At 40.5% G+C, this 16,253-nt stretch overlaps 1 protein-coding gene across 7 annotated transcripts in view; it reads right to left on the minus strand.

The window, feature by feature from the left end:
- Positions 1-760: 760 nt before the first annotated feature.
- The window catches only part of usp9 (ubiquitin specific peptidase 9), a 38,892-nt gene continuing 23,399 nt past the window's right edge, over positions 761-16,253 (minus strand). For 4 of the 7 annotated variants that reach the window (XM_056388704.1, XM_056388705.1, XM_056388703.1 and 1 more), the window contains 20 exons: positions 15,831-15,997; positions 15,595-15,703; positions 15,307-15,453; positions 14,983-15,129; positions 14,670-14,877; positions 14,349-14,569; positions 13,839-14,026; positions 13,568-13,741; positions 13,320-13,461; positions 12,414-13,170; positions 10,237-10,360; positions 9,929-10,154; positions 9,601-9,730; positions 9,261-9,446; positions 8,727-8,947; positions 8,523-8,611; positions 8,271-8,427; positions 7,690-7,902; positions 4,848-4,946; positions 761-2,922 (listed from right to left, as the gene is read on the minus strand). In XM_056388704.1, coding sequence (XP_056244679.1) covers positions 2,692-2,922; positions 4,848-4,946; positions 7,690-7,902; positions 8,271-8,427; positions 8,523-8,611; positions 8,727-8,947; positions 9,261-9,446; positions 9,601-9,730; positions 9,929-10,154; positions 10,237-10,360; positions 12,414-13,170; positions 13,320-13,461; positions 13,568-13,741; positions 13,839-14,026; positions 14,349-14,569; positions 14,670-14,877; positions 14,983-15,129; positions 15,307-15,453; positions 15,595-15,703; positions 15,831-15,997 — 3,936 coding nt within the window. In that variant the 3' untranslated portion in view covers positions 761-2,691. Of the gene's footprint in view, positions 2,923-4,847; positions 4,947-6,771; positions 6,802-7,689; positions 7,903-8,270; positions 8,428-8,522; positions 8,612-8,726; positions 8,948-9,260; positions 9,447-9,600; positions 9,731-9,928; positions 10,155-10,236; positions 10,361-12,413; positions 13,171-13,319; positions 13,462-13,567; positions 13,742-13,838; positions 14,027-14,348; positions 14,570-14,669; positions 14,878-14,982; positions 15,130-15,306; positions 15,454-15,594; positions 15,704-15,830; positions 15,998-16,253 lie in introns of all 7 variants that reach the window. The other 3 variants (XM_056388700.1, XM_056388702.1, XM_056388699.1) reach the window with 1 other exon arrangement.

Raw genomic sequence — 16,253 nt, forward strand, 5'->3', positions numbered from 1 at the left:
ATTATTTTGTCCACCCCATTCCTGTCAATCACAGTTCAACAGCACCACAAACTGCAGCCTCCAGAACGATCATACAGCCTCAACAAAGACTGATTATAACCTTGGTGAAGCCAGGATTTATTGCAGGTCTGTTGTATTAGACGGCATTAGTTTTATCTAGGTGTACCTAACAAACTGTGTGCCCAGCATTACATGACAAGTTAAGTGAACTTGATGTGTAAAATCAGAATACCTCTTTAAGATGTTAAATGAGTCACATGACCAAATGTCCTTACATTTACATTCAGAGCAGAATAAACCAACAGTAACTTCATAACTTGGTACATAATTCAGCACTTAAATCTGTCAAATTACTGTCTCAATAACAGCAAATGTGGAAATGTGGCGCATTTAGGCAGCTAGTATGTAAATCAGAGCTAAATTTATTAATCGTTATTGAACTGACACAATATTTAACAACAGCTGTTTTGATAGTTATCAAAAATGCAAAAGAAAATAAGAAAACACTAACACTGGTTGTGGCTTCTCAAATGTGAGTACATGCTGGTTTTCTTTGACAATAAGTCTAGGAGCTTTAGGTTTTGAATGGTTGGTTGGACGTAGGTAGTTTGAATATGTCAACTTGAGCTTTATTAAACTGTGATGGACACTTTTCTCAATTGTTTTACACAATGGTAAATCAATAATTAAAATAACTTAGTTGCTTGTGTATAGAAATTGGCTAATTTCTGGATATACACAAGTAAAAATGAGACACAGGCAAGATTCCATGTTCTTTATTTGCTAAGGGCGCAATGCTTTTTTTTTTGTTATATTTCTGTGCACAAAAAACCTCACAAAGTGAAAGTCCACATCGCGACTGTAGCTCCAGAATTCAACGTCACACCATGGCCAAAACAAAAGTCGGCAAAAAACAGGGCGCAGAACTCTGTACAGTCAATATCTTCTTTAAAAATAACACAAGGACAAAAATGTTCCTCTTAAATCAAATTCTATTTTTAGTGAAATACAACAAAATAAATTCTATAAAATAAGAGCAAAATATTTAAATATAATACGGTGGGCAGAATATTTTCATTTGCAGGAGTATTTGGTATGTTTTAGACAAAAAAAAAAAAAAAAAAAAGAAAAAGAAAAGAAAAGAAAAATTAAAAAAAATACACGCATTCAAGTTACCAATTAAATACAGTATTTACTGATGTTTACCTTTTACTCCTACAGAATTACAAGTTAGCTCAAGTTGCAACATGACTAACCAGCTGCTATTCTTACGGTACAACCCTGCTGTGGAACCTACTCTCCATGGAGCGAGAGGACGAGGGTCTCACTGACGCTCAGGATCGGTAACTTCATCCCAAACCACAGCCAGACGCCAAACCTGACCGGCTCCATTGCAGAAAGGAAGCCGATGGGCAACAAGTCTGTCTACAACTAGGCTCTATTGAAGAGACAGAAGCAAACCACACAGTCTATTATACACCAGATAACCCAGTGCAGCAATTCTGTTGCATATGTGTTTCATTTTTCAGAATTCCTATAGATGAAAGCTAAGCTGTCTATCCCACCAAAACTGGCTGCCAAATGTAAAGTTGTAGGATTATGATGAGCAATTGAAAAGCCACTTATTCATACATTGGTTCAAAATATCGCCCTCATTGTAGATAGGGTAGACGAGTAGAAAAAAAACAAACAAAAAACCTAAGGGTAACAACACCCCTCTGGAGATGTGGATTAAGAACATCTTTAGGTTGTTATGATCACAAGTCTTCCCTTGGGCTACACTATTCTGGTGAGAAGCCATGCTAAATGTTACAGCATATTAACTAGAGCTTCAAAAAGGATTGAATTAATTACCAGAAAAAAAAAAGAAAGAAAGAAAAAAAAAAAACGAAAGAAAAAACAAAAACAAAAGAAAAACAAAAGAAAAAAAAAAAGAAAGGCAATGAGTTTCAGAACAATGTTGCATCACTGCTTTTTCACATCAACCAAACACCGTAAAAGTCCACCCGACCATTCCATATCTCACACTAAAACCAACCACAGCTCGTGAGTTGATTTGGCATGGGTCATAAGGTTGCCAAGGAGGTTAAGAATAATAATATTAATTATGATAATAACAATGCGTCCTTCTACAGTTGAATGACCAGTAACCGTCCGATGGTAGAACAAACTTTACTGCTGAGCATGGGTGATAAAACAAAGAGGAGTTGTTGTCTTCTTACAGTTTTTTTTGGGCATTTTTCTTATTTATAATATCCATTTTTGTTTTTCATAATATCTGCAACATCTCCCAACAGCAAACCACACAGAGTTATGCTACTGGGGGACCTGAACAGTCAAAAACATTAACATACTATGTACACCTTTTCGTCGTGTAGACAAGCGCATCAGCATCGTCAGCTCTGGGTAAATTTGTTTTTCTTTATTAGAACTCTTGTCCACTCCCTCGCCTCTGCAGCCACCAGCAGGCCCCTGTCACACGGTCAGGCAGCCCCAGGCCAGGGAAGAGCACCTCCCTCAGGCTGACGGGAGAGAAACGGCCTGGAGAGGATGGGAGGCCTGGCTCTGCCCTGCCCTGGGGCCAGAGAGAGAGAAAGAGAGAGGCCCGATGAGGAGCTCTGTTGACCAAAGGATGAGAGGAAGGAGAGCGGGACGATGGAGGCTCGAGGCACAGCAGAGGGGGAGGGGATGTTACTCCTTAGGCGGGGCAGGTGCTGGGGTAGAGGTGGGGGCGGGGGTGACTTCCTCGGTGCTCTCCCAGTTCTCTTGTGCTCGCGGGCCTGGGCCAGGAGTGGGACCAGGGCCTGGGGTGGGGGTCTGGGTAGGGCCAGGAGTCGGTGCAGAGGCAGGACCAGGACGCTGGGGGTTGTTCATGTGCTGAGCAGCAGGCCCTGTATACGGCTGCCCATGGGGGTGGTTGTTCTGTTCAGGAGGAGAAAGTGGACAAAAATCAGTGGCTTGAAATTACTACATTGTTCAATTAAAAGTATTTGATGCTTCACTTAAAAATAATGAATTTGTCCAAGCACCCACAGCCACATGTTTTAGACATGTCCAAGGCTGGCAGATTTCTGGACACACAAATATCTGTGCAACAACTGTATGCAGTCTGGTAATATCCTATGTTTTTATTCTTAACAGATCCCATGAAATGACCCCTAACAGTAAAGTGTACTTACAAGTATCATCTATGTATCTAAACCTGACATTTTGTGTTTTGCGTGTATTTTATTCCCTCCTAGGGACAGGCATTGCATATTTATCATAGGCTTTACATACTGTGGTAATAGTTGATGTTTGGCCCTCTACAAATACAAGAAATATCTTATTCCTCTGCGCCATATTAACACACAACATGCCACATCACTACACCAGGTAACACGTTCCTTCATTAGCATGAATGTGGGGAAAGTCGTATATTTTGATACAAATTCCACATACACCATCCCGCTGCTGGAAATAGTTGCATACCAAATATACATAAATATCCAGCTGAAAGTAGTCCCCAACCAACTCACCATATACTAATATGAATAACTTTTCCTTAAAACTACAGAAGCTTTACAGGAAAGTATTTGGCAATTTTTAAAGTATATTTGTGTGTTGTATCTTTTATTTTTTTTTTTATTGAAGTCTTTACTGAGAACAAATTGTCTTCTGGCTGAGAGCCACAGACAGTCCATCTCTCAGGGGTTTTCAATGTCCTCTGCCTAATGCTTTGGTCTTTCAACAGGATTTGTTAACAATAAACATATGGAGTATGTCCAGCCTTATTCCTTAAGGATCCTAATCCTTTAACGGCCATATTCGGTGCGGTCTCGAAGAACTTAAAGATCACAGCTAACCAAGCAGGGACCAGTTAGATAAGGTAATGTTACATGTCACATTTAAACACATGTGCACCACTCAAGACTGGGAGAGGAAGTTTTTAGAAGATCGGGCAACAATTATTTAATTTTTTTTCCAAAACAGAGTGAATCTCCATTAGTGAGTGTAAAGTAACAGTATATTCTCCTCTTTTCTTTTTCTCCTTTATAACATATAATAATATTTTTTCAATGGCAATAGATACAAGTTGTAACACTTACATTTAATAAAAGGTGTACTACACACTATAATGTAGTTGTACACAGCTACAAAGCACATTTTAAGTGTTTATTTATGTACATTATTTGTCAGCAGTTATAACATCTTCAATGAAGACAGGTTTTTATTTTAAGTGTGTTATATTGTTATTCATTATCTGTTCATACACAAGCTTCTACTTATGGGTGCTTACAGCAAGAGTTATAGCTGTTGACAAATATCTGCTACATCTGCTTACAACTACATTAGATAAACCATTTATTACATGTTTATATACAGTCCTAAACGCTAAATACGGTGGCCTAAAATAATGTAAAGCTTGATAAAAGAATTTGTGAGAATGGCTTGTTTTTTGATTTATACTTTTAAAAAGTGCATATTCTTAAATGTGTATTTGAACAACAGATGTTCATTTGTGGTATAGCATAAAAAAAGTTGATGTTTGTTGCATTACCACAAATTGACGGTTTGTGTGAGCTCTCATGCACAAAATAATACTATGTACCATGTACTATGTAATACTATGTTGCCATGGTTACTGGCTTTATTCACAGCTATTGCGAGACTGGCTACAGGAAGAGATGAAACTTCCATGTTGCTTCTTTCTGCTCTGCTTTTATAGATAAGACACAAATAGCGAATGTGACTATCCCAGCAGAGTGAAAGAACCATAATATCCTTGAAACATCACCGGGTGTCACGGAGAGGTAAACGTGCACCGTGGATGTAAAAATGTAAATGTAAATGCAAACGGCGCATACCTGCTGAAACTGGGTGGTTCCAGGAGAATGTGGGTACAGAGAGGTGTCCTCAGGTGGGGAGGAGTCTTGATCATCAGGTGCTTCCTGTTCATCTGGCTCCTAGCAGATGTGAGAAAAACGATGACAAATTCATCTCAACATTCAAAGAAAATTAGATTTAAAAAAACAAAACAAAAACAATATCAATATATAAAGTAGGAATTGCTTATTTATTTGAACAAAGCAGTGGGTGTGTTTTTAAGCTTGGCATTTCGGTGTGAAATGGCTGCGTGGGAAAGTCAAATTTCCAACTGTTATGTTATCAAGTAAATGAGGCTTAAATGAGATTTGATTATGTGTGTGGGTGGATTCTACACCTGAGAGCATCCTCTCTGCACGAGAGCTGCTGCTAGTTCTTTAGAAACAGAGCTAACACAAGATCCACATGAACCTCTTATTTCAATTTGGCCATTTTCAAAGTATAATTTGTATTTTCCTTTTTTTGAAGTAAAGAGAATTCTCAATAACACCAGCCTTTTCCTCTGTTATATCATTTATCTGTGTGAAGATTAAGTACATAGTATATGTCTAAAATTTAATGTGCGTGTAATATGTTTAACATAAAGTACAACATGATTTTAACTTAGAAATAGAGAAATAACTGAACCTTTTCAGGCTACTAACACAAATGTGTGATATGAGAAACTAGCCATTAGACATTATTTAGCTAAAGACTGAAAATCTCAATTATGAATTCTTTTAAGTTTTTTTTTTTTTTTTTTTTTTTTAACTATTAATGATTTGATGCAGCAAAAAAAAAAAAAAAAAAAAAGATTGACAACCTTGTGTTAGAGGTTGTTTTGTCAACTGGTGCCCTTATTTTTCCAACTAACAGGCGGGTTTATTCAGTTTTTAAATTTCTGTTTGCAAGTACATAAACTCTAATGTTAACATATATTTATATTTAAAATGTTAACTTCCAAAATGACAAAAGCCTATGAATACGCAGTATAGTGGCTCCAATTGCATAATAAAGAACAAAATATTGCTTAATGCAGAGCACAGTCCTAGTCTCACTTCAAATACTGTAACTACTACTGAGTACTGAAGTATAGCTGAGGCTTGGAGTTTTCAATCAGATGCAGGTGGCTGGCAGAACCACAGTTTGAGTTGGAGAGGAAGCAAAAAACTGGCAAAAAAGCATTAGATTGAGATGGAAGACCGTCTTTGTCAGTGCTGTTGCTTTGGCGAATAAATGGGACTGGGCAGCAGCACAGCAAGAGAACAAAGATCTGTTCACCGTGTGCAGCTGCATAACATGATTTCTTATGCCAGTTACACTGTATAGTATCTCACATCTCACCAGCAGCAACTCTACCTTTTCCTTTACTATAATAGCGAACAACAGAATGAATGATAGCAATTTTTACTTTATCATTCATCTATGTTTACAATCTGTTTTAATAACACAATGTGAACATGTGAATAATTTGACAAGTAAACATACTAACATACACAAGATAGAAAGACAATAATATCCATTTCAAGGGGTAATATACTAGAAATAAAATGGTTGACAACTCAAAGTGCTAATTCATTTACTGTCTATAAATCTTTCTAGCAGTTTGTATAAACACAGCTTTACTCTATTCTCCTGTATTTAACTTTTTATATTATATTTTTATCCAAATTGTGTCCAAAAATAAAATGGGGCAAAGTTAACAAAATTATTAAAAAACTACCAGGACAACATGACACAATGTTCCTAGCCTCTGTCACTGAAGACTGTCCAAGCTACAGGAAACTAAAAATTATGCAATTCTAACAAGTGTTAACTGTGTTGGAGACCTAAGCCCTGATTAACTGTTCATTGCTTCTATACTAATTCTTTAATTCAATTTTGTTTCATTTCCTTCCTTGATGTCGTGGTGCCTGGAATACTGACCTTCCCTGGGCTTCCCTGAGTACACTTGAGCTGTGTATGGAATATTACAGGAGAAGTGTGTCATTTGACTGGATTTGTCAACATAAAAATACAAGTAACTTATTTTAGAGCAAAAAAATAATATTTGTATGCATTGTGAACTGCAGCCATGAATCAATACAAAACATATTCAGCATGGTAAACATATCATGGCTGTAGCTTAGAGTGGAACTGTTTAACATTTAATGACTTGCTGGAAACTCTAAATTAACCGATCAATCATCAAGTCTATTAAATGTCAGATTTTTAATTTTTTTTTTTTTCTATGAAATCATATCAAATGTCAGAAAAAAGCCACAGCTAAAACAAAAATAAGATACATAATCCATTCATAATTACACGAGATAGAAAAATGGTAAATCAATCATTAAAATGACAATAAATTTTCTGGTAGCACTCATAAATACAACCCAGTTAAATACTGGTCATGTTACGTCATTCAATGAGTTGCTGACGTGATGTGGTACACATCAGGGTCAAGTTGCTAAAGCTCCTCTGGCTCAGTCATTCAGTATTTCTGTGGGATTTTTCTGTTACTTTTACCACTGTACACCATTTTTAACATGTTCCCATAACAACCTGGGTCATGTAGGTCATTTTCAATATTCATGTGGCCTGCTTGATTTTATTTGCATATAACAGAAAGACCCCTTCCATACTGATGTTTGACTTGATCAGAAAAGTTTGATGTTTTTCACTATAAATCATTTGATCACATGTATACCTGTATACAGGTTAGAAAAAAAGTGTCTTTAAGCTTAAGATACTGCTATTGTGTGGCTCTCTGAGCACAACTGCTGTACACTGTAAGATAACGTTAATTGGAAATTAAGCAAAGTGTGAGAATGTGTGCAAAAGGTATAAAGTCAATGCCATTACCTCCTCAGGACAGAGTTCACAGGCCTTGGCCAGTGTCATACGTGCACTGTGCGAACGCTCCAGGAAATATCCGTTGGACGTCTCATTGCTCTGAACCGGAGGGGACCAGTTGTTGTAGGTGTACTGGGGGTTCCCTGTGTATGGCCTCCTCTCCAGCTCGTCCCCTAACCACTCTACTGCCCATGTCCACTTCCGCTTCAGGTCACCATTACTCTGTGTGAACATGAAGAACATGCTGATTAACAGATGCAGTAGGCTGTTTTTTTTTTTTAAACACATTTTTTTAAGCACTGCTGTGCTTGGACAGGAGAAAAGCCAGTAGAGCAGTGGTTCATATTTAATCAGCCTTGTTAGCTAGTGTGAGGCAGAAACTGGTGGAGATCCATGTAGAGATGTAGCGAGTACAGGAAATACAAATAATCCTAATTGCGGGGGATAATGCTCTTCATCAAGGAAAATTAACTGGGTCTGACGACAGGAAAACTTCCCAAGTTATCTAACATTTTCAAATCATGAATCAGAAACTGATTTCATGGCATATGTGTAGTGTAACGTGACACATCCATATGTGAGCACTGTACCTGTAGGATCTGATAAGCCACAGAACAGTTGCTGAACAGGGCCACCATGCACTTGATGCACTGGTAGGCCCGTTTCTGGTAGTGGTTCTTGGATCGCTGGATGGTGTCAAAAAGCCCATCTCTGTCATCTGGAATTCCCTTCAGCACATTGTGGATCCTGTTAACCAAAAAGAAAAAAGGAGAAATTTAAACTATGATCACACTGAAAACAGCGCAGAACTCATAATGTACACCATGAGCAATCAGTCTGACCTGTGTGTCTGCCACGAGTCCTCGATGAGCAGGATCTGTAGCAGCAAGTCCAGGTAAGGCCTCAGCTCATAGGTGTAGGAGTACGCCACCTGCAGACAAACAACACATGTATAAGTGAATATGAACTCTTTGGGGCACGTGCAGGTGGGCTACCAACATAATTATTGATGTTCTGTTTGTCATAAGAAGCAATTTGGCATTTACCTGCCAGAGCAGTTCACTGAGCACAGTGGAAGAGAACTGGGGGTTCTCCCAGCAGCTGAAGCGAAGCAGCTTCACCGTTTCCTCAGAGTTGCTGCAGTCTTCAATGATCTTCTTTACGTAGCTGGTCCTCACAAACAGGATCTCTGCCACCAGCTGCTGCACAGGCATCACTGGGGCTGTCAGGTTGGTGTCCCCATACGGGTTAGGAAGAGGAGGGTTACCTGGGTATGGTAGAGGAGAAGAAATTTAGAGAAACCCTGATCTGAAATACATATCAGACATATATACTTTCTTCCTTTTCTTTCTGCGTTCACTCTTCATCTCTGAAAGCCCTCAGCTCCAAGCTCTGTTAACACAATACAGAGGCCCAGAGTGGCTGGTTTGTCAGTCACTTGATCCTGAGCAAGGATGAAAATCCTCATGGGGCTCCAACTCTCAGCACCACTACAACAGGCTGTTTCACAAGTTATTACTGCTTCACATCAGCTGAGTTCATATCACGTTTAGTGTGGCCTAAGAGTCAGATACACTCACCATTGATGGAGGACTGCATGCGTGAGGAAACATCACAGCAGCGGACCAACTGGGAAACCACAGTGTACAACTTGCCCAGCTCAGCGTACTGGTACTTAATGGGAGGGCCGGGACCCTCGTCCAGAGCAACCAACATGAACGTGGCAGGGACATTCAGCTTGAGCAGCTGGGTCTTTTCTGCCAAACCTGTGGGGGTGGGGGGTGGGGTGGGGTGGGGTAGTGAGACAGAAAGCAGCATTTTAAGTCCCAAATCATTAATTATATCTTGCATGAATCTTTCTTGTACAGTTCAGAGGAACAGATGTACATGACAGGTGGGTGAAGACTTTGTGCTCCTTACCCAGATTGGCGTACATGACAAAGAGGTTGAAGTACTGCTGCAGGTGACGGCCGTGTTCAGAAACCTCTCTTCTGAGCAGGTTGAGTACAGCTCTCAACAGGTGGTCACTTAGACTGAGGTTATCACAGCCCTGATATATAAACACAGAAAACAACAGTTAAAAACCACAGCTGGGTTAGATCAATCAAAAGTACAACACGAGAAACCTCTCAGTAATAAACTATGATAGAAACTGCCTGCCAGGAAACTTGTATTTAAAAATAGCTTCAAGCATCTTTCAGAAAGTCCTAATAAAACACATTTTCCACGCAGGTCAACTGGCACCAACCTGAGCAGAGGGTCCAGGCGAGGCGGTGGGGGAGGGGCAGGGGCCGTCTTGCAGGGAGAAGTGAGCGATGAAGACAATGAGCTTGGCAAATGCACCACGCACCTCAGCGCTCGGGCACTCAAGCAGGTACTCGGAGAACCGGTTAGGGTAAGCAAACAAAACGTTGTGTGCAAACCAATAGCGTACATTCTTACTGTGTCTCAGCAGGATGCAGAGGGCATCATACCTAGAGGGAAGGACGAGGAAAATAATTATAAAAAACGGGCAAAACAGAGAAAAATCCAAAAACAGAGGCAAACAAAGCTTACCAGTCACTGGCAGGACCCCGTACTACTTTCTTGGTGTGAAAACCTGTGCTGAAGAGGAACCTAGCAGCCAGCTGAGCACTTATCATAGCAATCTCCTCTGCCTCTGGCAGAAGATGGTCTTGTCCTGATAAAAAGAGAACAATGATCAACATGCGAAAGTCTTCCATGTCATTTGCATAGATTTTTCTTCAGTACAAAAACATAAAGTGACAACAATCTATGAAGCTACAGCCAGAGATCAAGGACACAGAACAAATTACTTATATGTTGATATATACAGGACACACTACAACATATGTAAATGTACATTGCAGTCTGCAAGTAGTAGGGCAGTGACACATTTTCCTTTATTTTGGCTTCGTACTCCAACACACTGGATTTGAAATAAAATGCAGCTTTAAGGCAGTTTATTCTAGTTCTATTTTCATCTGTCCAATGCAATTTTGTCACCTAATTAGGGGGCTACAAATAAAATCAGTTACAAACATTCAACATGCAAACATCCTCAAACTAAAGCTGAAAGTCAAATCCAATGTGCCAGAGCAGAGTCAACACAATGAAAATGTGACTGTCCTACTACTTACAGCCTGTACTTATAGACATTGTATTATCAGTAGTGATGTAAAAGATACTGAATGTCAGAAAATCATGTATTCAAGCATTCTCATTCATTTTCATTCTTGTTCAATCCATTTGTTTTTTTCTAAAAGCATAAACTTTTAGAAAAAAGGAAATATAATTGATAACACAGCAACTGGGGATTAGTCAGCTCAGAATGTGAGACAGCAGCTTTAGGACTCAGAGCAAGCTACAAAACAACGTGTCAACTGGTCTGAGTAAAGCCGGTCAATAACGTATCGAATCATACATCCAAACTAACATACTGGGTCAGCATGTTGGGTCACTAGGTGGATCGTCTCAAACTCGAACAATTGGTTTGTTTATTAAAAAAAAAAAAAAAAAAAAAAAAAAGTCATGTCACTGATGCTGCTGGGAAAAAGTTTGAAGGTGAGATATTGGCTGTGTACACAGTAGCAAACAGACTGACACTATGCATTCTTGATTATCTGAATCATTCAGTTTCAATCAAACACTTCTGTGAGGATGACTGCCCTAAAAAGTGTATTTTCCCATGAAACATTATTGGGCTCTGGCAGCATTAATAATGCATTGCTGCTTTTTAACGTCCAATGCAGAGGCAGTTCTTGGCAGCCCATGCTAATGCTATTGACCACCAGTTCTTTCCACAATGATGCTGTTTGTTAGCATTACTTTGAAACACAATTTTATGAGACAAGGAAGTCAGAAATTTGTGATAAAATTATAATGGCAGCTACTATATCGTTAAGAGAGAAGATTAGAAATCCACAGTAGACACAGAATGAGGAGTTCATCACTGTTCAAAAGATCAAAGAAGCCCTCGGGGGGTATTGGATATGCAGAGTCACAGCTAGAGGAGTGACGTAATATTGCGCAGCTGTAACAGATCACATTCGTCACATTTTGTGTTGCTTTTATGATCATGCACACGCAAGATTGAACAACTGTAGCTATGTAGTTTCAACCATAGTTTATCAAGTGTATTGTCAGTTTGAGATTCATTTGCCCATGTTGTGGAACAAAGACACATAAACGCTAATTACTTGTCTGTTTAATGGTCTGTCTATTATGTTTACCTACGACAGCAAAGCAAGTGTTTTCACCTTGTGAGTCTGTATCTCTCTCTGTGTGTGTGTGTGTGTGTGTGTGTGTGTGTGTGTGTGTGTGTTCATGGCAAAATGTGGTCCTGGAGAAACCTACTGTAGCAGGAATTTTATATGTCTCTCCATCTATGGACAGATTTTATCAGCATGACAGCGTTGCAACTGAACAAGACAGTCACATTTTTACAGGTGTGTAGTTGAGATCAAAATGAAGGCTGATAAGATAATACGGTCTGATCCGTGAGTACTGAGTAGTCATTTTATAATGTAGCAGTAACGTGTGAAAATTAGATGGTGTCCTTAAAAAAAACAAGATTGTAATATTTATAGTGTTTCTACAACAACCCAAATAGCTGACCTACCTAGTCTCCTTTAGTTTTTTCTATCTTTTAAGATAAAATAATAAATAGGATCCACTGAATTAGTTCTGCATTTAAAAACCCGCTTAGCAGCATACACAAAAATGATGCGTACCTGGAGGAGGGTTTAAATAGACACTGTTACAGGTCAGAAGTTTCTTAATGAACTGGAAATATTCCAGGCTGTATTGCATTCGGTTGTGCATGAATTGGACGTTCTGCTTGCGGACGCTGCACTCGATGACACCAGGCATCTTGACCTGATGTGGCTTGGTGGAGGAGATGGTCAGCTCCGAGATGTACTTGACAAGCTCGCTGTCCTTGTCCAGTGAGTCCATACGCTCATAGAATAGGATGTAGGCATTCCACCAGCGCTTCTGCCTCCGGTACGACATCCTTTTCATCATATGATCGAACACCTCACCCATGTATTCCCCTCCAAAGCACTGGTTCTTCATTTCCTCCTCATCATCCATCTTGCACTCAGTCACATCACCATCATCAAACTTATACCAACGGTTCTTCTCGCCATCACCCCCGTTCCTCTGGATTATGTAGGAGTAGTAGTGTCCACCGCTGGCCTGGCCTGAGTGGACCAGCACTCCCACCAGACGATACTTGGAGCTGCCTGGTGGTGTGGGTTCAGAGGGCTCATTCTGTTGGATCACCTGGTTCTCCGGGTTGACGTCATCGCCCTCTAACTTGGCCACACCAGCTACTGTGTACGGCTCCATATCCAGCTCCCTGGGGAACTCAAAGTAGTCATTAAACTTGATGGCACACTCCCTCTCCCAGTCATAGTCAAAGCGCTTCAGCTGGATGGCCAGGACTGGTGGCAGCTTCTTAATCAGCAGGCGCTTCACTGTGTCCACCTGAGAAGGAGAGCAAACATTCGATTATCTTTCTGGCCCAATAAAAAAAAATCTTACAGAAGTTAATGAGGAAAAGAAAACAGATCATTTAAGTAAACGATGGGACGACTATTAACGCCTGCTCCATCAGATGGGTGCTCCACTCTCACCTTCTTATTACACTTCTCACAGTGGTAGGCATTGGCTCCCTCCAGCAGATCTCCTTTAACATACTGCTCCATGGAGTCCAACAGGTTCTGGTGGTTTCTGATGTCTACATTGAGTGTTGTGAATGACTCCTCACACTCATACCTGACAACACAAACAATTATTAGACAAGAAGAACCCAAGGTGGTTTCAAGTTTTTTATTTTTGAATTATTTAAGTAACTAAACACAGGGAGAAGGACTGCACACACCTGTGGGGGCAACCCTGACAGATCTTCTGATCAGCAAAGGACCCTCCCAGAACTTTGCTGAGCATGGCAGGGTGGCCAAGGGCTTTCAGAGCTTCATCCAGACTGTCCACCAAAGAGTTGAAGAACTCCAGAGCATCATGCTGCTCCCGCAAGTTCACTGGCTCACCCCATAACCTAAAAAGGATGGAACCGTGAAGACAATCAGACATCATCAACTGCAAAACAGGTAGAAACCAGTGCCAATTAAGATGACTATGAATTTTCAACATACCTGAACTGTTTCCAGAATCCCCTAGGGACATAGTACTGCAGTCTGGATGCAGCCAGATGGCCAAAGATGACCTGTAGGTGACGCAGTACCCCAATGTTGTACTCTTTCCTGTCCTCCGACTTACTGGAGGGCTTATCATCAAACTGATGGTGGTAGCTGAACACCTCATCACGAGGATCCACATTACTCTGTGGAGACACAAAACATAGATGAAATGCAAATAACCATGTCTTCCTACATCTACAACTCTTACTTTATTTCTTTTTGGCTACCATATGTCATGGTGCCATCTCCACAAGGAGAAGGGACTTAAGAGTAATGGCTCTTCATATTCTCTCAAGCTATTTATCATTAGAAACTTTTATGGTAATTATGCTGCCCTCAGCTCCAAACTCAGCCAACATGGCCTATGAGCCTGGAGTTGGCCAGTTTGTCAGTCACTGGATGCTGAGAAAGGATGAATGTCATCATGGGGCAAAAACTTTATTACAAAACAAACTCTCACAATACCTCATTCTCCTGCTTCTCATCTCCTGACATGTCATCGTCCACATCAGTGCCTGTGCCCTCAATGGCGAGGATGCCATTGCGGATGGGAGGGATCATGTACAGCTGCTGAATGACTGAGTTCATATAACAGGTGGCCCCAGCATTCTTCAGGCCAACAAAGCCTTTGTTGGGCCGTGGCCCCACCGGAGGCAAGTACTCCCACTCTGTCAATGTTTCACAACCTGGAAAGAGAGGTAAGAAAAAATTGCATTCACGCATACTGTCATTTACAAATTGACAGTGGCATCCATCAGTAAAACTGCCACACTGGCATCTCCCTACCTAAGTAGTACATGTCTGTCAGAGTGTCAACTATCTGCTTGAGGTTGCGAACACAGCCGACAGCCAGTGCTACCAGGAGCTCAAAGCCAGCGTTGATGGAGGCAGGGGTGCTGCACACTGGGATGGCCTGCTCTGTGGGGAACTCCCCACTCTTCATGTACTGCAGGTAAACATTAGATGCCGGGAAGATGAAGTCATCAATCAGCTCCTAATGAGGAAGAAAAGGAGAGACAGGTTCTTAGTCATGTTATAAGAAGAAAAGAAAATTTTTCTCTTTATATTACCTGTTTCAGGTATTGTCTGTTTATTGTACCTTAATGAGGTTTGCTCCTCCCTTCTCACAGCCGATGTAATATTTCTTCTCTGGGGTCTGGAAGGCTAGAAGTTCTTTGGTGACTCCAAGGTGGCCCTCCAGGATGGTCTCCTCTACACCGGTCTCCCCTGTCCTCTTAACCTCATCCTACAAAATGCAAACATTGAACATCAGCTCTACCACACACTCATCTGTGAGGGCATAATAATAGATACACTAAAATTGTACACATGTATTTTTTAATGGGCGTGTTACAACATACTGGACTAAATATTTAGGGTATTAAAAACAGATCATCAATATATGGTTAATAAGCATTTTTACCCTTATCCGTTTCAGCCAGTCAATCTCATTGTTGAGCAGCACCTCAGCATTTGGCAGGTTTATGTTGCTGTTATAGGCATAGTTCAGCAGATGTCTTAGCAAAGTGAAGTAGTCACCAGCATGTTTGGCTCGCTCCTTGGCTGTACTCTGGACATAGACATGGACAATTTGAAATTAGGAACCTGTAAGCGGTTAACCGTCACTATGGTAAAGCATTATAATGCATATAATAAAAGAGGGTAGGGACAAATTATAGTATTTAAAAACACAAGGCATATAGTCACTCACCCCTAGCACAGTGAAGAGGAGGGTGATAAAGAAGAGGAGGGGTCGATGGCCCATACAGCACCTAGTTGCCATCAGGAAAAACTGCTCCTGGGCCATCTGACGAACAGATCTGTCAAAGACAGATAACAACCTCAGCATCATTATATCAAAACTGTGAAGGGCTACAGATGATGTCTCCTGTTTCAGTCAGTTCATATATGCTTCAGCAGTTGGTTGGAAAGTATACTGATTCTTACTTGCTATGGCAGTGTAGCAGCAAGTCAATGATGAAGGTCTGCCAGGCTTTCTCCTTACTGAGTGTGTCCAGAGCCGTGGGCATGAGGGCAAAACACAGTGTCATCACTTCCAGGGCCTCGCAGCACACCTGCTCATCTTCACCATCTGGCTCCTTAGCTGCATTTGTCTAACAAGAAAAACAAAGATGAAATATATTATGCAAAAATGGGTTGTATCTTGCTTTTAGCTCAGGACCTTTTACAGCCAAGCTTTTACTGCCCTGCCTCCTAGGTTATACAACAGTCTGCATATCTATTAAGGAATGATGTACAGCAGACTTTATTCCATTATGGGTGTCAACCACTTTAATGTGCTCTTGTGATGTTTTTTAAAATATATGGAGGACATTTAATAAAACAACTCTCACAAACAGAAATATTCAA

Source organism: Seriola aureovittata, chromosome 11 (assembly GCF_021018895.1).
Source record: "Seriola aureovittata isolate HTS-2021-v1 ecotype China chromosome 11, ASM2101889v1, whole genome shotgun sequence".
NCBI classification, from domain to species: domain Eukaryota; kingdom Metazoa; phylum Chordata; class Actinopteri; order Carangiformes; family Carangidae; genus Seriola; species Seriola aureovittata.